General features: G+C 52.3%; 1 protein-coding gene across 2 annotated transcripts; it reads right to left on the minus strand.

Annotated features, from left to right (window-relative positions):
- On the minus strand, positions 1–22414 carry LOC308530925 (liver carboxylesterase 1-like; the record flags this gene model as incomplete). Of its 2 annotated transcripts, none has more annotated exons than XM_081107704.1 (14): positions 1–354; positions 640–712; positions 1852–1983; positions 3150–3297; positions 3580–3660; positions 5100–5240; positions 6953–6991; positions 9355–9459; positions 11490–11594; positions 13090–13243; positions 15953–16086; positions 17325–17469; positions 18608–18812; positions 22363–22414. In XM_081107704.1, the coding sequence occupies 14 exons, from the start codon at positions 22412–22414 to the stop codon at positions 171–173; spliced, it is 1698 nt and encodes a 565-aa protein (XP_080963830.1). In that variant the 3' UTR covers positions 1–170. The 2 variants fall into 2 exon arrangements, with proteins under 2 accessions (XP_080963830.1, XP_080963829.1); XM_081107703.1 differs by having other exon boundaries at positions 3150–3324.
- Between the last annotated feature and the right edge of the window lie 2494 nt (positions 22415–24908).

The raw sequence follows: 24908 nt of genomic DNA on the forward strand, positions 1-24908 counted from the left end.
GGTCACCGAAAGAACATTATTTCCAAAATTCAGGCTACAGGTGTAGAAGCTCCCCCGTTGTGGTCTCTGCCCACTCCCACCAGATACTAAGGTACCTTTTTGGCCATAAACACCTTTTGTAGAATTACCCCTAAGCTCCCCCATATCCTAGAGGCTGGATGGCCTTCCCTTCACAGCTCAATATGCTCTGTTTGGGGTGACATCCTGGCTGTGTCCTGGGCAAGGAGCTTGGTGAAGAACGCCACTTCCTCATCTTTCAGCTTCTGGGCTGCCTGGGTGGGTATGCCAATCTGCAGGTACCCTTCCTTCTGGTCATACACAGGCCAATGGGGTAGCCCCTCCCCATTTGGGTTCCTGGAAACAGAAAAAACGTCAAATAGAAAAGCCCCAACGCAACTGTGTGGTCCCATCAACTCCCAGAGATTTGTAGGGACACCCCCCCACCTCAGCTTCATCTCTCCCAAAAGACTCAGATGCCCCCATAAGCAGGGACCTCCCCATCTCCTGGGAAGCCGGTCCCTTTGAGAGCTCTCATGTCACAGGTCTCAGGGCCAGGAGTTTGACCATCAGTGTCAGAAGCTACCCCTCCCACCAGATACGCCCTGCCCCCCCCCCCCCAGCCCTGCTCTGGCTGCTCACCCATTCCGAGCGAAGTTGGCCCAGAATTTCATCACCATCTTGCTGAGTTTGATCTCCTCTTCGGAGGCGCCGTCTGCAGGGAAAAGGAGGAGAAGTCTTTGCTACTCCACGTGTGGTCGTGGGCCGGCAGCAGCCACACCACTTGAGTGCTTGTTGGAAATTCAGAGTCTGAGCCCCGACTCCAGACCCACAGCAGTGAGAGCTGTGTTTTAAGAGGACACTGGGTGGTCCGTGTGCACTTGGGTTAGCCTGGGTCGTCTGTGTGCACTTGGGTTAGCCTGGGTGGTCCGTGTGCACTTGGGTTAGCCTGGGTGGTCCGTGTGCACTTGGGTTAGCCTGGGTGGTCCGTGTGCACTTGGGTTAGCCTGGGTGGTCCGTGTGCACTTGGGTTAGCCTGGGTGGTCCGTGTGCACTTGGGTTAGCCTGGGTGGTCCGTGTGCACTTGGGTTAGCCTGGGTGGTCCGTGTGCACTTGGGTTAGCCTGGGTGGTCCGTGTGCACTTGGGTTAGCCTGGGTGGTCCGTGTGCACTGGACGCTGGGGCGGTGCCCCACCCCCCCCCTCCCTCTTCAGAGTGGAAAGGCCACCCCCAGGGGATCCCCTACAGCCACCCGCCTCCCAGGATTGTCCTTCTGGGGTGTGTTTTCGATCTCAGCCACCCACTCACATTTTCATTGGATCTGAAAAATAACAGAATTGCAATGACCCTAAGCAGTCATCCAGTCAGGATATGGCACTGCTGTGCCCCAAACAGGCCTGAGGTGGGTCACACGCAAGTGGTCCATCTCTGCTGATAGTTACGGTATTAAAGACATTTAGGATTATGACCCTTTAGAGAAAGGTTGTCTCTAAAAGATCATATTCCTAAATATATTATATTTATAAAAATATGAGCTTTAAATAGATAGATAGTTGGGTAGATACACAGAGGGATGTATGTTAGCCATGATTGAAGGTTAACACCAATTCTAGCCTTACTCTGACACTCTGATAGACCCTTGTGAGTGGGACCTGACTGGGGACATTCTAGCCCGTGAGCAGGCCCTGTCTTACTGACGCCCATTGTGCACGGCAGAGCAAGAGAGAGGGGACCTTTGTCGTTCAACCTGTCATGGTAAATTTGGGAAATGAAGTGTCAGAGAAAAGAAGAAACCTGCCCAAGGCCACCAAACCGAGCCCTGACCCCAGATCCCCCTACCTCCAAGGGCCATCACCTTTTAAAAATGGAGCCCCGAAGACTGAGAAGAGTTCATCCCCGTGGTCCCCTATCACCGTCTTGGGCCTCGTGTCTGCCGAGAAGCTTGGGCGATACCGAAACTCATACATGTAGGTGGGGGCGCCGGCATCTGAGAAGACATGATTGACACACGTTCATTTTACCCGTTCCACACCTGCACGGTGTCTAGGCCTCCGGGGGCCCTGAGCACCCAGGGAATTAGTGGCACGCCTGGGTCCTGAGCACAAAAAAAAAAACAACGTGAACAGCAGCTGCCCTTGTGAGTGCCACGGTGTGCTGGAGAGTGTCCCACACGTGAGGGATCCGCATCATGGACACCTGAGATTCTAAAAAGGGTCCTGGAATGTAGACTAGGTGAAGAGGGACCCTAGAAAAGGAAGAACCCAGAAGGAACACCTCCTCTCTAGGTGACCTCACACCCCACCCACACAGCTCTGGGTCAATGCCATAATTCCCGTGATAGACCTAACACACACAGGGATGGACAAGAGCTGACCACAGACATGGAATTCTCCAGAACACCTGCCCCCACACCTGCCACTGCTCACCACTTTCACTTTGCTGGTTACAGACAACACTCCTGATCCTATGCTTGGTTTCACTCCTCCCCCGGCTCCACTGGATTTGAACTTGGAAATCTTCCAAGAAACATCTTCCAAGATTAGCCATCCAGCCCCACAGACCCCATCATTCCAGGTGAGGAGCGCCAGTGGCAGATGCTGTTGGTGCCTCACCGTATCCCTACTTCTGGGCTTGCCAGCCCAGCTTCACCTCCAGCGTCTGCAGCTCTTGGCCTGAGGTCTTCAGCCAACAGAGACCACTCTGCCCTAAGTACAGCAGGCCAGAGCCCTAGGGAAGGAGCCACCCCTTGGGAACAGCCTTTAACCAACAACTGATGCAGTTGGAGGCTAAGTACCCCAGCTCCCTCATCGCTCAGGTGACCCTGAGACACGTCTTCTACTGGGCCCCAGAGCACCGGCTCCAGGTGCCCACGGGGCACACGTGCTGGACCGTGCAGCAAGCCTGGCTCCCTCTCCTTCCCACGCCACTTCTCCACTCCTCTCCTGGTGTCCCTGGGGTCTCCTCCAAATAAACTAGCGGCATTTGGATCCTTTTCTCAGAGTCCACTTCTGGCAGAAACCAAAACAGGACAGCGTCCCACGCCAGGCCACATGGAACCAGCCTCGGAGACCTGTCTATGCTGAGGGGTGGGCTGGTGGTTGGGGGCAGGTGGGTGGGGTTGGTGTCCCTTCCTGTCCAGTCTCTGGGACTCACCTCTGTGGCCACGCGCCACAGTCACAGCTGGGACACCAAATACCACATCTCCCAGCAAATCCAAGAACCGGTCTTTCTTTTTGACAGGGTCATCTGTCCCTCCTAAATACTTCTCAATGACCGCTGGGATCAGTGCCTCAGGGATGTTCTGAAATGGAACCAAGAGTGAAAGGGGCTGCCACCCCGGTTCGGCGACATGGCTTCTCCCGCCAGTGAGCACGGCTGTCAAACCCTCCCTCCCACAGTGTCCACAGTGATGCTCTCAAATCCTGTGCAAACCCACCCTCCCCCAGTGGGAATGTAGGAAAGGCCAAAAGTTGGAAGAAAACCCTCTGGCCCCAGTCTTCATTCTGCCATTTAAGTGCTCAGTGACCTGGGGCAATCCCCTGTCCCTCCGCGGGTCTCAGCCCATCCCAGGAATTCCCTAGACACTTACAGTGTGGGACCTCCACAAGAGTGACGTGGCGGTCTTCTGGTCCAGCTTGCCTTCAGAGATCGGGTAACCCATCGTCTGTTAAAACACCGGGTTAGCAGTCGTGACTCATTTGGGAACTAACGGGAAGAATCAATCTGACCAAACAACCAAACCAATGCAGGCTGGTAGACAGCTTGTCACATCTTTACGGGCAAGGTCTCTGATGAACTGGGCAAAACCAATGAATGAAAGGGACTTGTATCCAGAAACTCAAGGAGAGTGAAGAAGATGAAGTAAATGTTAAAAGAAGCCGATTCAGCCCTCTGCAATGTAATGCAAGCTAGTGTTGAAGGACAGAGCCCTGGGGGATGACACAAACCTCACAAATACCCCGCACATCTAAGATGACCCAGGAAGCCACCATCCTGTCATCATGGCTTCGTTACTTCAACATAACCTTTGAAACCGGGCTCATGTGAGAAGTGCACAACAGCTCTGCACATAACCATCCCATCCAAACCTCCGCTCTAAGAGCCTTGACCAAACTCTAACACTGCTCCCAGCAGCATAGGCTGGGTCCCTGGGTGATTGATCCCAGCCCCCTGAGAAGGCCCTGTGCGGCCAGGAGAAGGCACTGTTTGCTCCACCCAAAGCCTGTCTCTGCCCTTAGAACTGTACATCTACCACCCAAGCTGTCACTCAAGGACCTGAGAGCCGTCCCTCCAAAATGCAGACATGCAGGGGATAACTCTGCTCTCTCTCCCGGTCCCTAACTTCAGTGGGCACCTCGCTGCAACTGACACCCCTGCCTGCTGACATACACACAGGAGAGGTGTGCTTCTCCTCCAGATCAGTGCCACTTCACAAATCCAGGGGCCTGGTGTCATGGCCATCCCCCCATCACCCCTGCACGGCAGCCTTTACAGGGCTCCAGCCTTGTGCTTCAGGGTTTGAGTAGAGTTCACACTGGATCTTACCCCTGCTGCAGTAATATAACTGAATGAAACCTGTTCCTACCACTTCCACTAGTATCCGGCTTTATCTCTGACAGAAGGGAAAGCCCTTCCTAACATTTAGAAGTCAATTTTACTGCAAGAGGTAGGAAGCTGCTCTGACTCTTTCTAATTGGATGACAAAGAGCATTCCTGGAGATTTATGGAGAAACTGGAAAGCATGGAGCCCAGGGGGAGAGGCTGCAGGGCCTCAGGCCTTACTCCTGAGCTCCCCTCCTTCCCAGGGCTCAGTTTCTCCATATGCACAATAATTCTCTCTACCAGCACCGACCTTCCAAGGTTCATAGACTGGAGACAATCAGAGTTTGGTAGTGGGGGCCCCAGAACTTCACCACCCAGCTATCAGTTCCGCCATCCATGGAAGGTTTCCATGGAAATATCAAATCGTGAAGAGGGAACAGCTGCCCTGGACCCCCAGGCGTCGCTGGGTGGGTGGCGGGGGGAGGAAGAGATCCTCTGACCAGAGATGGGAGGCTGGTAGGATGGGCCAAAGGCAGGTCTCAAAGGCCCACACAGGCTCACCATTGGAAGAATCCATCCGAACTCTTGCTGGTTGATTCCGACGATGTACGGAACGGTGTTGAGCTGCTTTTCAGCTAGAAGCTCCTCCGGCATCTTCGGCAGCAGCACTCCATCAACCACAGAGGACAGGAAGGGTTGGCTCTGGGAAGAGGACATTACAGTGTCCATGCTGCCCTCCCTGCTCGCACCCACGTCCTTCTCTCAGCTCGTCTGAGCACGGCCAGCACCACACACCTGTGTGCCTGTGGGCCGTGGCACAGAGCTCAGGGTCTAACAAAGCAGCTAAGTCTGTGACCCCAGGGGATTAGCAATGGGCAGGTGATGGGGGGGATCTCCCTCAAATTGAAATATGTAAAAATATTATGTTAATATTTGTGTTTTATATAAAACTTTCAGCCTGAACTTTATGTCTATCTATATGTATCTCTCTCATGACAGTCAATTCTCATTATTCACGGTGGTTACGCTCTGTAAAGTCACTGTGGACTCTGAGTTTGTGAAACCTGAGCCACAGCTCCCAAATCCCACTGTGTACACTCAAACCACCAGCAAACTCCATCCCCAGTTCCCAGTTTCCTTTCTCCGGAACACTAGCCATCATCAAACACACTCCATATTTTATGTGTTTACTGTACTCTCTCCTCACTCTAGAGGGCCGGGGGTTGAGTCTGCTTTCTTTGCCCATGTCACTGGTCTATCCCTCCCCTCCTCCACCCACCCGCACTCCCACTCCCCGCTCAAAACTAAGGTTCCAGCACGTAGTACTCGGTGCTAATGAAATCTTTGCTGAATGACTGAATGCATTTCATTCAATCCTCAAGACACCTTCTAGGGTAAGTGCTACTGTCCCCAGAGAGAAAGCAGAGGGGGTAGGACTGGGAGACGTTGCAGAGGTAAAGGCATGGGAGCCTGGTGGCCCTCTGGAAGGTAGGAGGAGAGGAGGAAGGAGAGGGGAGGATGCTGTTGGAGTTTCCTGCGTGGCTGGGAGCAGTGTCCTCAGGACTGAGGCTCCTGGCTCCCTTCCTGGTGACCCTGCACATAGTGGCTAATCAGCCCTGCAGCCTCGCAGGAGATCTGGGCTCCTCTGTGCAGGCTCCTGAACCCCTGATGCAGTTACCTCCCTCTCCCCGAGGTGGGAGTTTCTAGTGCAGCCTTCTCCCCCTGGGAGCAGGAAATAAAAAGAAGAAAAAATGTAGAGCCCAGCCAGCCTGGCTCAATGGTTGAGTGTCGACCTATGAACCAGGAGGTCACAGTTCAATTCCCAATCAGGGCACAAGCCGGAGTTGCAGGTTCAGTCCCCAGTGTGGAGTGTGCAGGAGGCAGCCAATCAATGATTGTCTCTCATCACTGATGCTTCTATCTCTCTCTCCCTCACCCTTCCTCTCTGAAATCAATAAAAACATATATCTTTTTTAAAAGAAAGAAAGAAAGAAAGAAAGAAAGAAAGAAAGAAAGAAAGAAAGAGAGAAAGAAAGGGAGAGAGAGAGAAAGAAAGGAAGAAAGAGACAGAAAGAAGCGAAGAAAGAAAGGAAGGAAGGAAGGAAGGAAGGAAGGAAGGAAGGAAGGAAGGAAGGAAGGAAGAAAGAAAGATAGGAAGGGTGTAGACTGGGCCAGGAGACACAGAGTTAGTGACGAAGAGCACTGGACCGGGAGTCATAGGAACAGGCTGTGGTCCGACATCTGGTCCTCCTGGCTGTGTTACCCAGGCAGGTCACTGCCCCTCTCTGGGCCTCAGCAATATAAACACAAGGAGTTACTATGCGTCCACAGGGAGCAGTCTTTCATTCATCTTCAACTGGAGCTTAAAGGTGTCAAGATTTGAAACTTGTGATCCAGAAACCAAGGGTCCTTACCTCTCGGGGGTCTCCATGTAAATCAAGACGCAAAAAATTCTGTGAAAACAAAGGCAGGGGATGTGGGTGAGAGGCTGCCTGGGAGAAAGGCCGGTCTTGGTCAGCTGCCGCCAAAGGTATCAGGTTCTCCCTCCCGGTGCCGCCCTGACTGGCCAAGAGGAAGTGGGCAGGACATTGGCTCCCCTTGGCATGAGCTCAGGGTCTAGGTGTGGGGAGGGGAGCTCTGGGGAGGATTTCTGTTGCGTGTGCCTGCCCTGCCCTCCATCCATTTCTCCTTCTTGTTCCCCAGGCAACAACACCCGCTTTTTAAGGGGGCCTCCCTCATCCTCACTCCATGAGTCCAGACATGTATAGAAGACCTGGGTGCTCCATCTTCCTGACCACAGAGATTAACTCATGGATTGGCACGGGGCCCATGTCAGGACAGTAGACATTACCCCAAACTCTTGCTAGAATTATTGGGAAAGGGGGTTTCTAAGCAGATCGGGTATATGTCTAGACTAGAGTGTTGCCGTTGCCTTGAACCACCCCAGGGGACCAACCTGCCTGAGAGAAAACCAACACTAAGAGGCAAAAGTTGAGGGGTAGAGACAGATTCTCAATACTAGATGTGTGCCTGGGTCCAGCCATGCCTGAAGCCATCCACTCCTGAACTTTTCAGTCACCTGAAGGTTGTGTGACAACACATTCCTTTTTCTCCTAAAGACACTTTGCAAAGAGTTTTCCCATCTTGCATCAGAAAGTTCTCACTCATGTAACCTCACTGAAATTCACCCCACCCCTTGCTTCTCTCTGTATGTGCTCAACACTACTGTGCTGGTTGTCACCCTACATGGTAGCTAACAGGTCTGACTAGTAGTAGAAACTAACCAGTAGGGTCCCTTCATTATGGGTTGTAATTCTACAGACCAGGTGTTTATGGGGTATGTGTGTGTGTGTGTGTGTGTGTGTGTGTGTGTGTGTGTGTGTGTTGGGAGAGTGGATAAACATGGAAAGACTTCCACATGATCCCAGAAAGTCTCAGAAGGGTAACATGGGTTCTCTGAGTTTTCCCCAAGTGACCAGTCCTCCCCTTAGAACCTTACAAGCTGGGTCCTCTTGTGCCACGTGGAATCAATGTGTCTCTTTCCAGGCATCAGGAAACAGCTGTGTTTTAATTCCTTCAAAACACTGGTCACCTTTATTGAGTCTGAGAAACCGGAACCCAAGCCCTAAGGCTGCCCTGGGTTCAACCCATGGACACAGAGTGGAGCTCCACGTGAGAGGCCTGCCTTGGGGGCCCAGGAATGTCTCCGGAAGCCCATAGGGTCCAAATAGCAAGTGCAGGGACTCAGGTTACTTTTGGGCTCACACTCACCCCATCTTTGAAAAAAAGGGAAGAGTTCCCATTGGCCCTAGATGCTATATTCTCTGGGTGTCTGTCCCTGTAATGACCCATGTCATAGCCCCCCTTCAGTCCTCTAATGTCAACTTCTCTGTGAGTTATCCCTAATGATTATAATGAATGATTCTCTTCTCTGTACTCCCACCACATTGGCGGATGGATGGATGAATGGATGGATGGCTGGATGGCTGGATGAATGAATGGACTGATGGATGGATGGAGTGATGGATGGATAAATGGATGGATTTGGTCAATACATGGAATATGGGTGCACTGGATGGTTGAGTGGATAAAAGGGTGATAACTAGTATATACATGATTAATGGATCATTGATTTTAGAGGGATGTATGGTGAAGTAAAGATATATGGTGGCTGGATGATGCATGAGCGATTGATAATAGATAAATGAAAGTTATGGATAGATTGGTATTAGGATGAGGAAAGGATATTGATGAAATGGATATATGTGTAGAGGGATAGACATAATATGATGATGAATGGATGGATGGTCAGCCTAGGATCACAACTGAGGCAGGGTCTCAGAAAATCTAGAACCTTGAGCCACCACTGGGTCATAACTGATCATTTCTAAATTAAGCAATAATCATTTTGACAACCTTTCTGAAATCTTTGTCCTTGATATCCCCCTTCCCCACATTCAGGATGGTAGTTACCTCTAGGAGTAAATAGTGTCTAATTTGTTTAAAAATATATCTCTGAAAATAAGAATGGCGCCATAGTACATTTTGACCGAGCTGGAGGATTGTTACACGATTGACCACTATGTTAGTTTTTGACTTTGCTAACATTTCAGGCATTTCATAATAAAAGAGAAGAAAAGAAATTCCCTATTTAGGTTGAGAGGTGCCATTACTCCAGAGAGGAGAGACCCTGACTCGGGCAGTGTTTCTGGGACAAGGAGGCAGCTGAGATGTTAAAGCCTGAGGCCAAGTTCCCAGGGCGAGAATGGCGGGGGGGGGGGGGGGGCCTGTGTGGAACATGAATGGAGGCACCTACCACCTTCAGCAATGTCTCCAGGAGCTCCTCTTCTGACTTCTGGCGCAGGCAGTGCACCATGACCGCTGAGGTGGTGGTTTTACAGCCGGCAAATGTAGCAATTTTCTGCAGAAATCACAGGGACAGCAGCATTCAAGAGCCATGTCCCTCCTGTCAACCAGTCGATGTTCCATCCCAACCTCAACTTCTAAAGGCAGAGGGGCGGGGGGGAGGGGGGTGGTAGCAGACATTTCTCTGGACCAGCAGGCGTGGGCCCTGGGCCTCAGTCATGCCAATTCTGACACCTCTGTGCCAGTTTCCTTCTCTCTCTTAAAATGAGCCAAAGGCTCTCAAAGCCGATGGCTGCAGAGGGGCAGCTTGGAGTGGGCTTTAGGGCATGGCGTCCAGAATCCCAGTGTCTGGTTTCAAATCTCGGCTCATCCTCTCACCAGCCTTTGGCCTCTATCTAGCAAAATGTGCACAGTGCGGCCAGAGAAGTGACACAGAGAGAAGAAAGCAGGCTCTTCCATGGTGGGTGTGGAGAGCGTACATTAAGGGGAGCTTGGGAGAAGGTGCTATGAAGAATAAAAAGCCTTAAATTCCCTTTGTTGGCCAATTTCTAGTTCCTGTGTGACAGCAGAATCTGCCCCATCTCTGCCACCTATTTCCTCTCAATAAATCGCCCCTTTCCTGACCTAAGCCTGGCCAAGTGGACTTCTGCTGTTTACAACCAAAGAGTTCTGGAAAACCTCAAATTCTCACCATCTTCGTTTCCTCCCCTCCTCTCTACCAGCCAGCCCCTTTCAACCTGGAGGCTGCCTCCACTGAGCCACGAACCAGGAAACCACTCTCACAGCCCAACTAAAACGCTCCCACCCCAGACCCCCATGGGCGCTCATCAGCAGACCCCACCCCTCCCCTGCCACCCGTTGGGCTCCCTTCCTTGAATCCCTAACTGTCTCCAGATAAAGACAAAGTCCTCCCCTGGGTCCCAGGCAGCAGGGCCCCTGCCAATGTCCCCAACCTCAGCTCACTCCAGGTTCCCTCTGCTCTTTCTGCTCTGGCCTAATCAGTCTCTCTCTCTGTCTCTCTCTCTCTCTCTGTCTCTGTCTCTCTCTCCCTCTCTCTCTCTCTCTCAGACACTTCCTCCTGCCACAGGACATTTGCACACGTCCCTCCCCTTCCTCGGACATTCATTTCTCACCAAGCACATTATGCTCTTCCTGGGGATCTCATGTTAGTGATCACTTTCTTCAGGGAGCCTTCCCCCTACACCCTGGACTAAGGGCTCCTTCTGAACTCTGTCATGATGTTAAGTACCTCTCCTTCCTGCTCCTGCCATGGCTGACATTGTATGACTGTGTGATTATGTAGTCGTTAAAACGTCCCCTTCATTAAATGGAAGCTACACAAGACTGCTAGGTGTCTGGCTGTATCAAAATTATTTGTTGCCCGGCCAGCATGGCTCAGTGGCTCAGCGTCGACTTATGAACCAGGAGGTCACCGTTTGATTCCCAGTCATGGCACATGCCTGGGATGAAGGCTCGATCCCCAGTGTGGGGCCTGCAGAAGGTAGCCAATCAATGATTCTCTCTCATCATTCATGTTTCCATCTCTATCTTTCTCTCTTCATCTCTGACATCAATAAAAAATGTGTATATTTTAAAAAATTATTTGTTGAGGCAACAAATGAACTGACAAATAAATTCTCCAAGAACCCAGCCTAGTCACAAGGCCCCTCGGGGAGAAACCACTCCAGGCCCATACGTGGCCAGGGGCAGGGTCCCCAGAACTCAGGCCCTCTGAGAGATGACACGTGGTGACAGTCCACTCCCCACGCTCTGTCCGGAGGCCCACTGTGCACACTCTGGGGAGTGTGGTCCCTGGACAGTGATGGTGCTGGCAGGCCAGTCAGGAGCCTGAGTCCCCGCTCTGCCCTGATGCCTCGCTGACCTCGGTGAGGGGCCTCTGCTCTCTGGCCCACTTTGCTCACAAGTAAAACTGGGAGGGAGGGTGAGGTGTCTCCTTGCTGCTCCACTCAGCCATTCTTCTGGGATGATCTGGGTGTGCCAGCTGAATCCCATGGCAATGCAGGCCCCCGAGGACTCCAGGGGAGCAGAGCAAAGGGGGTCAGGGCTGCCCAGCATGAGACCTACCTGAGCTGTGTCCTTGATATCTTTCCTGACCAGGGCAGAGGTGATGTACACGCCACTCTGGGAGATGGCCCGGTGGAAGAGATTCTTGGCCAGGGGAGATAACACCTGGGAGGGGGGGAGCAGAGACAAACAGAGTTGAGGCTCATGGGGAAGGGTCTTCAAGAGCTTCCCTAGCTCCATCCTGGCCCATTCCCCTGGGCTCAGTGGACATAACAGGGCCCCGCCTGGCCTGTTCCCCAGGCTGACCCTGAGGCCCTATTTTTGTAAGAAAACCTCAGCTGGTAAGAGCCAAAGGAACAGAGCAAGGAACACAACAGGAAGTGTGAGGCAAGCGCCAACTGTAACCATCAAAACTATCTGAAAGACAGTTTGGCAATTCCTGGTAACACTTTCAAGACAGACTTCTGAGTCTACATTTCCATTCCTAAGAACTCACCCTAAGGAAAGTGATCCTGGAGGCACACGATGACGTCTAGGGGTGCCCGTGCTGCTCATGATGGGGAACGTGGGCAGGGACCCCAGGTTCCAACATGATGGCATTGAGTAAATAAGCTACTTTTTAGTTCTTACCATGGAATACTATGAAAATAAAATTATGGGAGAGCTCTTCATGGTGAGGAAAATATTTATATAAGATTGTAATGTTAACAACTTGTTTTTTTATTTAAAAAATCGTAGATAAATGATAGCCAGCTAGATAGATAGATAGATAGATAGATAGATAGATAGATGATAGGGTGAGTCACCAAAAAAAGACTAGAAAAGTAAGGGTCAACATGTCCATGGTGACGATCCCTGGGTAATAACATTGTAGGCCCACTTCCTTTCTTCTTTGGGCGTATCTGTACCTCTCCTCTTTCTCCACTTTACAAAATGTAAAAGCTTCCTCTGAGTATTTAACTATGAAAGCAAACGTGTTTTAAAATATGGTAGCAGCACAGACACTCTGCTCAGCTCTGAGGCAGATGGAGGGGTTCTGGCAGCTCCCAGCGCCTTCTCATCTGGTTCTCCGTCTTTGATTCTCTCCATGTCCTCTCCGGCCCCATCTCCCACACCAGGCTCCCAGGTGTGTCTGTGTCCCCTGTCCCATCCCCACCCCTACACCCCCCTCCCCTCCCCTCCCCCACTCACTTGCTTCCCCCAGCCCAGCTCCCACCAGCGTTCACAGAGACTGCCTTCCTCCTTCCTGGGTGTGAACAAACCACAAGACCCCCTGTTCTTAGTGAGTGCTCATGGCCTCCTGACATGTGGGTCTGGCTTGAGGCCCCACAGCAACACTCAGTCCAACTCTCACAGCTGCCTCCTCTTCCTCATAATTTATACCCACCCTGCTCCCCAGGAGAAGTGAGGAGAGTCCTCATGGAGAAGGGATTAGGAACTCAACCAAGTCAGGAGGAATGTTGCAGGCTGGGGCTGGAGATGATTATGGCCCCAGGATGCTAGCGGAGCCCTAAGCTCCTGGGGGAGAGTTGGGCCATTAGGTTTCCACTATCTGCTCTGTGCAGAGGAGGGCCAGCCTTGAACCCAGGTCTTGTTAATAAAGGTCAGTGGGTCTCCCAGGGAGCCCATCTGTACCCACATCGGGGCCAGGAACACTTACAAGAACAGAGACACTTTCACCTCCCGCAGACTGTCCGAAGATGGTCACGGAGCCTGGGTCCCCTCCAAAGTTGGCAATGTTCTCCTGGACCCAGCGCAGTGCGGCCAGCTGGTCTAAGTGACCCCAGTTGCCCCGGCTGTGTTCATCCCCTGTGCTGTGGGTAAGAGAATGGGGGGAAAGGGAGGTAGAGTCATCATGGCGGGATTCCCAGGACCATAGCTTGGGCTAGGGCCTCTAGGTGAGCCCTCCACAACCCAGACTCACAGGTGTAGCATTGTTTGTTTAGCTCTCCATTCATTCACCTGGCATGTACTTACTGAGTATCTGCTATGTGCCAAACACTGTTCTAAGAGCCCGAAGCAAAATAGGCAAAATCTCTAACTACACGGAGCTCACACTACAGATCGTCAACAAACAAACAGGTACATATCTACTTATATAAAAACCCTGGGTTAAGTTCATCAGGAATGGGTCTGGCGACCAAGTGGAAGGAAGTCAGTCCTGCAGGAGTTGTCTTGGAAACAGCTGCGCCCTCCCCCGAGTTGTTTCCTAGAGCTGTTTCTGGTGAGGGTGGGGTTTGAGGCAAGAACCCACCCTCGGAACATGTACCCACTGAATCCTGGGTCGATTAGCCAAGGGCTGCGCCCTCCCTGAGCTCTTTCCCAGACCTATTTGGGTGTAACATCAAGCCAGAACCGTGACCAAGCAGAAGGAAGTCAGTCCTGCAGGGGTTGTCTTGGCAATGGCTGCACCCTCCCCCGAGCTATTTCCAGGAGATGTTTCCAGTGAGGGCGGGGTTTGAAGCAGGAACCCGCCCTCGAAGTGTGGACCCACTGAATCCTGGGTCCTTTTGCCAAGGGCTGTGCCCTCCCCAGCTGTTTCCCATGCGGCCTGAGGGAAGAGCCCACCCTCAGAGCACCAGGAGCACCCAGCAGCAATCAGTCCTGGGTTGCTGAGGTGGAGGCCACGGCGTGGTAGAACTCTGGTTCTGGCCCATCAGGGGGCATGGCCGACCTTCAAACCAGACCCTGACAGTAGAAAGGAGGGAGCCCCATTCCTCACAGAATCCGCTGTTGGATAGCTTGCTGTCAGTGGCCTGCAAGCCAGGAACCCCATTCTCCTGCACCCCAGACCCTGACCACAGGGAGGAGGGAGCCCCTTTCCTCAAGAAATCAACAGGTGGCCAGTTTGCTGTCAGGGGCCTGCCAGCTACCAATCCTATTCACCTGCACCCTGGCCCCTGACAGCAGGGAGGAGAGAATATGTTTAAAGACCAACTACTGGAAAAAAGTACCTCTGAAGCCAAAAGAAGCCATTGTTGGTAACAGAAATAGAGAGTTAGAAACATTGATGAAAGAGAAACATTGACCAACTGCCTCCTGCACACTCCCCACTGGAGATTTGCCCGCAACCAAGGTACATGCCCTTGACTCCGCACTGGGGATGTGCCTGTAACCAAGGTACATGCCCTTGACCGGAATCGAACCTGGGTCCCTTGAGTCTGCAGGCCGATGTTCTATCCACTGAGTCAAACCAGTTAGGGCAATTAATTCCCTTTTAATGTGCACAAATTTCGGGCACCAGGCTACTAGTAAGAATATAACACCAGTTGGCAAAAATGCTCTCAGGATAAATCAAACAGGGTCAGGGAAAAGGCAGGGGTGGGGCAGTGGGGTCTTATTTCAGATCAGATGTCTAGGAAAGGCTTCTCGGAGGCAGCCGCATGGGAGTAGAGATCTGAATGAATGAGCACAAGAACCTTGCAAATATCCAAAGAAAGGAATTCCAGGTGACAGAGATAGCACGTGAAAAGGCCCCAGGGTCCAGTGAACAAACGTGTGAATGCAGAACATGCAGCCAAGAGAAGGAAGTATTTCAAAGAGGTGTGAGGGGTCATGTGTGGATGCTGCCATGGTTGGGCCCACTGATCGTGGGTCACTGGAGACCTCCACCAGAACAGTCCAGTGGCATGGTTTGAGTAGAAACCTGACTAGTGTAGGGAGAGGAGAGACTGGAAGGAGAGAAGGCATGAAGAGCTGATGGAGCAGTTTTATGTAACGGGGAGCAGAGAAACGGGGAGGGGGGGCAGTGAAAGAGATGAAGAGTCTCAATGAGGGCATTGCATGCTGGGACATGACTCCCCTAATACCCTCCTCCAGCCCTACAGGTCTTTCCAGTGAGTGTCCACCCCACCGCCTGTCCATCAGCCATCGCAGGATCCAAGGTCCAGGGACCAGTGCATTGAGAAAACCTACCAGTAACTGCCCTAAGGAACCCTGGCTCCTGTCTGCATGGAGATTCCATGGAGAAGACTCCAGCCTTGGCTCATGCACATGCCAAATGCGGAAGCAATCAGGGCGAGTGACCATGACATTCCTCCTGGGAGGTCTTCCTAGGGAATCAGATGCTCTGACACCTCCCATCTCCAGCCACACGTTCCATCACCTGAAGCATTCACCGAGCTCCCGCCCAAGTCTGCGCTTCCCTCCTTCCCCATGAGAGGGGAGGTGTTGAACCTGCCGCTCTAACTGCTGTGCTGCTGTCATTCCCCAGGTGTGCCGTGTGCTGTGGCAGCACAGGTAAACAGGAGGTGAGCATTTCAGAGGCGGGAACATTTGAGTTGGGCCTTATGGGATGCATAGGAGTTGGTCAAGTAGAACCGGCATTCCAGGCAGAGGGAAGAGCACATGCAAAAGCTCAGAGGCAGGTGGACCAGCAGGGTTGGGAAATGAGACAGTGTGTGGAGCCCAATTATAAAGGGATTTGGACGCCTTCCTGAGGAGCTGACATGACATGACACAGAGCTGGGTCCTGCCACCCTCACTTTAAGGGCCCATGTGCTGTGCGGAGTCCAATATCTTACCTGAAGAATCCGCAGATGCCCAGGCGGTACTGAATGATCACCACCACCACGTTTTCATGGGCAGAGAGGGGCAGCCCGTCATAGGTTGATGCCCCGCCCGCCACCAAACTTCCTCCATGGATCCACACCATCACCTGGACAGGGAGGAAGCAACCACACAGGTCACAGATTGGAGCAGAGCTGGGAAGGACCTCCAAGGGTTGTCTGGTTGATCAGGACTGAAGGAGGCTGTTCTCTGAAGCTCATCAGCCCCCAGCAAAGGTGAGGCAGGCAATTGCTCTCCTCCCCACTCCCCCAGCCAGGGCCAGGCCACCCCCCACCCATGCACCTGGCTGCCTCTGCCTGTCTCTCCAGCCCCAGTGCTGCCTGCTCCCAAGGCTCTTCATGCTGAGAACAGCATCACGGGAACGGCCGAGGCCAACGGGGTCATCTTCCCCCAACACTCCCATCATCCTCATGCCTGGGCCCCTCACTGTGCTCACCACACTCTGCCTGGGCAGCCCTTGAATTTCAGCGTCATTAGTCACCTCTGTGCGGTGAATTAAAGTCCTCTCATGTGTGTGAGTGACTATCTCAAGAAGCATCCATGCCCCCAGTGGTATCTCTTGCTCACATCCCTCCCTCTGCACCCCAGGGACTGCCCCCAGCAGACCCACCCCCACCTTCAGGCTGCCCTTCTCTGGGCCTCTACCTATTGAGGAAATGCTGACTCACTGGGACACTGCCCTAGCCAAAGACAATTAGGAAGGGAAATTAGCCAAGAACATCTCAGATATTTAGGCAAAGGACAAGAACAAAGGACACTGCTTCTTGGACTGCCCCGACTCTGCCTCCACACCTCTGTGCCACCCTGGGACACTGGTCAGAGCAGCATCTTTGCGGCTGACAAACACCACCCTTTGGCTCGATTTTTCAGAGAACCCTTGCCCTGGTACTGCCTACCGGACTTGGTGGCCTTGCCTTCCTGGTTTCTTTGTCTGTAAAAGGAGGGTTGGGGTGTTGCCTTCTCGGTGAGGTTCCTTCAAGCTCTAACTTGACTGGAAAGCATGCCTTAGCTTCTCTGGCAATCAGATTCCTAACCTTGCAACTATCAGTAGTCACACTTCTCCCTCTGTTCGCATGAGAGAACATGGAAAGAAGTGACGATAGGTTACAGATGTAAAGCAAAGTCCCCGGAGGCACCATGACTATCGCTGGGGGAAACTGAGGGATGGAAAACATGTGTTTCTTGGGGTCACATGGCCTGGCCAGGGAGAGCAAAGGAAGCCCAGGGCCCCTGAAATAACCATGGCTGGGATACTCCCCCCGACGCTGCCTTCCTCCTCCCCAGTCCACACCAGGAGATCGCTCCTATATGGAATGCACACCTTACCGGCAGCCTGCTCTTCCTGCTCAAGTCTGCGGGAGTGTAGATGTTTAGGTAAAGGCAGTCTTCAGAGAACTTGAGAGGAATGTTCTCCTTTCTGTTGGTAAAGAGCTTGGAGAGCGCCTGGACCGACATGGCATCTTGGGAGCACCTTGGGGAGGTGTGTGGAGGGGGAGAGAGATATATTCAGGTTCAGCTGGAGCTGCGCACAGAGCCGTGGCCTGGGAGCTCTGTGCCTATGCAAAGCTGCTCTTACCAGAGAGAAGACGTTGAGTGGGTAGGAAGCCATGAGCGGGGGCCCTGGGGCTCACTAAAGCCTCCCAGCATCATGTATAGCGAGAAGGTCTGGCTCCTCTCATCGTCCTGGCAATTTCGGATGCACCTGGTCATGGACAGGAGTCTGCCTAGCTACTGCCCACCTGGGCCATGGTCGCCCTGCATACCCTGGACGCAGCCCAGCTCTGTACTGGGCTTCCGTGGAGGGTGCAGTGGAGCCATGCAACTCCACTAAGTAACCCAGGTGGTCGAGTCCACAGGAAACTCCCATTTTTTTCAAAAGCACTTAGTATCCTATCTATACTAATAAAAGGGTAATATGCTAATTAGACCAAATAGAATGGACATCGACAAAGCTGCAGTGGCTGCGAGGGCTGAGGAGGGCCAGAGGCTGGCAGTGGTTGAGGGGCACCCCTCCCCAGTGCACAAATTTTTGTGCACCAGACCTCTAGTTCAAACATATTACATAATGTATGTATTAATTTGCATATTGTTATCATCTCTCTCTCCCAGCTGGAACACAAGCTCCATGAAGGTAGGAATATCTGTTTCCTTCACTAATGGAGTCCAGGAGCCTAGAATATGCCTTGCACACAGAGGTGCTCAATAAATACTTGTTGGATAAAAGGCTCTAGTATGCTATGGGAGTTCTGGAATTTGTTGTTGTTGTTTATAAATATATTTTAATTGATTTTAGAGAGGAGGGAAGAGGGAGAGAGAGATAGAAACATCAAGGATGAGAGAGAATCATGGATTGGGTGCTTCCTGCACACCCCATACTGGGGATCCAGCCAGCAATTTGGGTGTGTGCCCTGACCGGGAATCAAACCGTGACTTCCTGGTTCATAGGTTGATGCTCCACCACTGAGCACCACTGGCTGGGCTGGAATGTTTTTAAGGATCTACCTTATCTTAAGGATCCAGAACAATGGAGAAGGCACTCAGAAGCGTGCCTTGGCGCTTGCCCACATCCCTTTGAGGCAAACGTTCCACTAAAAGATGCCAACACTTACATAGGAGGGTAGGAGGTGGTGTTCTTCACGAAGGACCACGGCTCTGCAGGCTGCGGAGGAGCAAACCTCAGGGGTCCGAGCGGCGGCTTGGCAAAGGGGACTCCCAGGAAAACGGCCACGGGCTGTGCAAAGCCTTCTAGGCTGACATACTCCCCCAGGACCTGGCCCTGCACGGTGTCCACCACAGGTGGTGAAGGTGGGTGCCCTGTGGGCGTGGAGAGGAAATGAGGACACACCCGCGGTGAGAGGTGGGAACTGGACTCCAGGTGGGTCTTGCCCCAGGTGACCCTGAAAGAGTCCCCTCAACTCCTAGGCCTCCATTTCTTCTTACATCAAAAAGAGAGGAGGTGAACCGGCCTTCCTAACTCATAGGGTCCTAAGGAGCCCGTGGGAATTGGAGGAATCACAGCATCAAGTACAACATCAATGCAAGGAGAGCTGCTGGGTGCAGACAAGACATATGGTTTCCATGCTTAGGAGCCTCTGGAAAACATTTTCCATTGAGGTGCTGGTGCTGAGCTACAGGAGGAAAGGGGGAGCAAGAGGCAGCCCCTCTTCTTAGCAGCCTGGACCTTGCAGGGGGAATGAGCCACATGCACACTGGACCCTACTGCTGGGAAGGAAGAAGGAAGGGGTGGGTGTCATGAGGGAGGTATCTGTTAGGTGTTACAGGAACAGAATAGGGAGCCAGGCCTTCTGATTGGTGGCCTCATGGAGGTGGTGCCCTTGGTGCTAGGACTTGTGGGGAAGACTGAACAAGGGAACATGGAATGGGGCGGGTGAGGTTGGGGTGTGGGGGAGAGACACCACAAGGCAAGACCTGCCCAAAGAGAGAATGACTCATTGGGCCAGAGCGATCTAAGGAGAGTGGAAAATTATCCCGGAATGAGAAGCTTCATGTCTGAAAGGGCCTCGTGTGCCTGGCTAGGGGTCTGGGCTTTACACAGTGGGTACATGAGCAGAGCAGCCATGAATATTCTGGAGAACGAGAGAGCAGCACGGTGGGCGTGACGAGGTTCTGGTGGTTCTGAGCAGGGTCACCGAGGGGGGAGAGAGTCCTTCCTCACTGGGCTGAATTCACCTCCTGCAGCCTCCTTATCAGCCCTGGTTCTACCTGCCATGGACCATCCTCAACTCGCAGCCAGGATGGGCCCTTCCTCCCATCTCCTCTTGCCCATCCCCGCAGCTCCAGTGCGTTCAAACATTCCCCTTCGGAAATGGTTCCTAGCCTCTCAGCCTCCAATGGCTCCCCTGCAGGTCCTGACAGAAGGCCAACATCTCGCTCAAAGTGTGTGGCCAGAACAACAGCAGCAACAACAAAAAGAGTAAATCAAATCCGGACTTAGAAAACTCCCCAGTGACACTGGAGACACTGTTATGCAAAGGAATGTTACAAAACAGCACCCAAGGCTCTGGTCATGAATAGCCAATCGCATATTAATGGGCCGTTTAGGTTGTTCTCCTTTGTTGTGGTGGCTAATGATTACAATGAGCATGGAGAGGGACTTCCTTGGAAGCGTGAGCCTCAAGCTATCAAGGAGTGGTGTCACTGCAGGTGATGGTTTTTCTATGCAGTTTCCAAGTTTTCTGCACTGAGCATAGATTCCATTGTATAATTAGAAGGATTTTTACGAATGAATACAGTGATGTCTATATGGAATGCTGCAGAAGGGCGTGGCCCCTGATCAGATGTGGGCGACACTGAAGGGAAAGAAGCTGAAAGAGCTGCCCCAGACCCCGAGTTCCGTTTCAGACAGGTGCAGGGGAGAAGTCAATGAACTACTGGGTGAGAAGACACCACAGGAAGTGAGCCCTTCAAGACCGGAAGAGGCCAGGTGAGCAGCCCGAGTAGAGTCATCTCCCTGAAGGTGAAGGTGCAAACCACGGATGTGTGTGACGTCACTGAGGAGGCCAGTGGGAGAGAGAAGAGAAAAAGCTGCAGAGAACGCACAGGGGAAATTGTGGCTGAGGCTGAGTGGAGGGAGGCGGGCACCCTGGTGTGGGCAGGGTGGAGGTGAGCAGTGTGGAGGCCACGGGAAAACGGGTGCCACGCGGGCTGAGTGCTTCAAAGAGGGGAAGGAGGGTGACGTCTGAGAAGAAACCAGACTTGATAAGAGCCTGGCCTTTAAGAAGTCAATGATAACCTTCAAGAGACATGAAGTGCCCAGCAGTCCAATTGGCCAGGGTGAAAAAGAGGGTGACTGGTTTGGGAGACCCATGCAGTAATGGTAACAGCGGCAGTTCCCACGTATATTGTAGGTCATGTTTACATGCTGGGCATTTCCTGTGTATCAGATGGGCATCCCGGTCCATTTAATCTTCCCCAGAATGTAGCCCACGCATGTCAACCTCATGACCGGTGTCCTGCGAGTTGGACATGCTTGATGTAGCCCTCAGGACAACTGGTCAGCATCCAGCAGTCTTAGGAACAAGGTCCTGGTTCAATTGACTACTGATTCAATTTATTTAATCCTAACCTGACAACATGTTTGGAGAAAGGAAGGGAGGCAGGGAGGGAGGAAAGAAGGGAAACATCAATGTGAGAAACATCAATCTGTTGCCTCCTATACACGCCCTGACCTGGTATTAAACCCACAACCCAGGTATGTGCCCTGACTGGGTATCAAACCTCAACCTTTCAGTGCACAGGACGATACTCAACGGACTGAGCCGCCCCAGTGGGGCTCAATGGATTATTTAGACCGAGTTTTCAATCAAACGGAACACAATATCTTGGCCTCAGTTATGTTTTAGCTCCAGACCCAGGAAAGCGAAACGATCCCATAGAACAAATCCTCACCATGTCTTTTATTTTCTGTTCTGAGACATTGACTGACATCCCAGGTATGGCTGACTCTGGAGGGACTGCCCCTGCCCCTCTCAGAGTGAACCAATTCCTACAGATAGTCATCAAATTGCCCTTCTAGCATGCCAGAGTCTGTACCCCTGCCTCCCCCTCCCTCAATAGCTTCTCAGGCTACCACGCCACAGCCACTATTTTCCTGCCCTAATTACTTCAGGGCCAGATCCCTGCCAACCTGGCAACTGCCACTGAAACTGGCTATTTACATAGCTTGCCCTGACCTGCAACCACCACCAAGACTCTTGCCACACTCCCTCCCTCCTCCGTCTCCTGTCCTTCTCGCTGTTTACCTTGTGGCAATCATGGTGGTGGCCCCCTCTGCCTCTTGGAAACTGAGAGTAACAACCTATTTTCTCAATGAAGTGGCTCCTGATCTGCAGGCCCTCCAGCAGTTTCTATTAAAACAGGACACTTTAAAACAACCCCTTCATTAAAGGATTCTTCCGTGGCACTTCCTTCAACCCCAAAGAAACAACCCATTTCATCCTCAGGAGAATCCCTCTTCCTCCCCCCACCCCCGCCCCCAGGGAGGTGTACCATCATCACACATTTAAGAGAAGGATGTGCCCTGACTAAGGACACACACGCCCGTGGAGTCGATGTTAATATGCTGCTAAGCCGCTCTCCACGATTTGGCCACATGTGGACCAATAAGCGGGAAAATAGATGAGCACCTGCAGGTCCTCGTGCACAGGGGCGAGGTGAGCGGTGGTCCGTCTCCACGGTCCCTCACCCCTGGGTCTGCTGCAGACTCGGGGATGCACTCCCATCACACTGTTTCGGAACCACACCCATCACAGTTTTGCCCAGTACACAGCTCCCCACCTCGCACCAGACACGGATTTCCAAATGTGCCCCCCTCCCCCCCTATTTGTATTTCAGAAGGACTCACCCCACGCTGTGCAAGCAGTCAGGGAGCTCAGGACCAGAGCCAAGCACCGCATCGTGGGAGGACAGCAGCTCCTGGGCCACAGGTCTCCTCTCCTTGCAAGTGCCTCTGCCTCCATGGGCTGTGGGCCCGCCCCTCAGCTACCTGTCAGCAGCTCCCGCCCCACTGCTGCCCTATCACCTAATCAGGATGCAACACAGAAGCTCCTGTTCTCCTAAAGACTTACTTAGGGCACAGCCAGGGCCTCTAGGCCACGCCCACCCAGAGTTGACCCTCTTTCCCCTAAACACCCTGGGCACAGCTCTCAGGTTACCTGATTGTCAAAAAACTTGTTACATTAGGGTTTCTCATTGGACACTTCAACCTGAGCGGCAGTGAGCTCCTCAAGACAGCAGACAAGGGGAGGCGGTGGTCTGGGGGTCCTCCCAACAAGGCTGCAAACTTTGTGAGCAACTCTCAGCCCCACAGCTGCTCACCTGGGGAATTTAGGACAAATCTCTTAGATTCCCATTTGGTGTGTGTGTTGGGGGTTGGGGAGCGGGGAGGAGGTGGTGGTCAGTCCCCAGAGGTAACTGCTTCTATAAAGATTGCAGTTTGGCTCAGTGGATAGAGGGTCAGCCTGAAGACTGAAGGGTCCCGGGTTTGATTCTGGTCAAGGGCATGTACCTCCGGTTGCAGGCTCCTCCCTGGTCCAGACCCTGGTTGGGTTCAGAGGTAGGGGGCAACCAATCGGTGTGTTTCTCTCACGTCAATATTTCTCTCTGTCTCTCCCTCTCTCTTCCACTCTCTTTAAATATCAACAGAAAAATATCCTCGGGTGAGGATAAAAAAAATTAAAAAGAAAAAAAAAAGATTGCCCTGGGGTGGGGTTCCTTAATTTATCAGGGGAAAAACACGGGTCATGAAGCGCACCCGGGTAAAGAGCACCCATATCTCTACCCACATGGGACAATCTGGGTTGTCCTCTAAGCAGAGGCTATTTCTAATCACGACACCACACACACACACACACACACACACACACACACACACACACACACAAGCACGGGCCTTTGCAACCTGGGAACACCGCCTGGCTGCTAGCCTCTGAAGACTGTAGGGTGCTGTATCAGCATCTTCAGAGCCCCAGGGTGAATTATTCTTCTGGTCCCACTGTTCAGCCACACCAGGGACACCAACCCGTTCTGCAAGGGCAGCCGCCTCCAAACCTCGCCCCGTTCCCGCCTGGCTCAGAGTCCTCTGCAGAAGGGATGGGTGAGGCTGGAGTCTGAAGCCAGACCTCAGCGTGGCTCCCATGCATAAGCCCCCTGCCTCACGTGAACGAGATGCAGTGTTTCTTGTGTCAGTGGGAGGCGGCTGGGAACACAGCTTTCCCTTGGGGAACTCCCTCAGGTTTGCCGTGTGGAAATGGATTATCCGGAGAGTAAAATCCTAGGAATTGACCTTAACTCCTAAGCTGCTGGACAATCTTAGGAGAGAAGACACCCCCAGGGGCTCCAAATGAGCCTCCCAACCCATCTATGTCCATCAATTTACTCAACAGATATATACCGAGCATGCAAGCAAGCAAGCACTGGACAAGTGTGAGCCCATGAGCTACTGTGCCCTTCATTTGGCTTTGTCCTTCACTTGGCTTTGCCCTCTCATCATGGCATGAATCGGCACAGGCTTTGTGGTGGAGAACAGGGCACAGGCAGACCAGGGGTTGGGGGGCCCACTGGGTGACACTGGGGGTCCCTTTCTGGAGAAAGAGAGGCTCATGTACCATCCCCTCCAAACCAAAATTCTGTGGATCTAGAATTCTGTGACATTTTCCAGTGGAGCCTAGAAGATAGACAATGTTTCTGGAACCTCAGTTATTTTCATATTAACATTCCGTTTCTGCCATGTCAGCTCACCATCTGTACTATTGCTAGCAATTTCCCTCCAGTGTCTTTTACTTTAAACACTCATTCAACACGAAAATGTTACATCATGGCCAGACGTGGAAGACCTGGATCACTTGCCACAAATAAAGGTGAGCATGGAAGGTGTGTCACTGCATTTTAAAAAAGTAAAATGATGGCAAACATAAGAAGAGAATAATAAGTAATAACACCGCTAACTGATTTACAAAAGTGCAGACCCGAATAAGTCACCCAATGGGAAAAGTGGACGGTGGGCGGTCAGTAACATCAGGGCAGGGACACCTTGTCCACCACCATGACCACCAGTTTGGGGACCAGGCACCAGCCTGATCAAGGGTCACCCTTTCTGCAGCCAATTCACTGAGCCTCAGGGAACCAGATAAGGCTTTTGAACCCATGCCCAGTGTGGGAAGAAAGGATAGCTTCGCACTTAAGGACTCAGGCTCTGGAGCCAGACTGCCCAGGTTCATGTCCCAGCTCTGTCTCCAGGGCCCGAGCTTCACAGGCATGACACCCAGCAGGCACACAGGGACCCTCTCACTCAGAGGGGCTCTTCCGTTGCCTGTCACCATCTTAATATATTTTACAATAAGGGTGTTCTTTTGTGGTTTTATTTTTGCACAACAAATTATGTAGCTGGTC

The sequence above is a fragment of the Myotis nattereri genome, assembly GCF_964212035.1.
Source record: "Myotis nattereri genome assembly, chromosome: 15".
Lineage (NCBI taxonomy): Eukaryota > Metazoa > Chordata > Mammalia > Chiroptera > Vespertilionidae > Myotis > Myotis nattereri.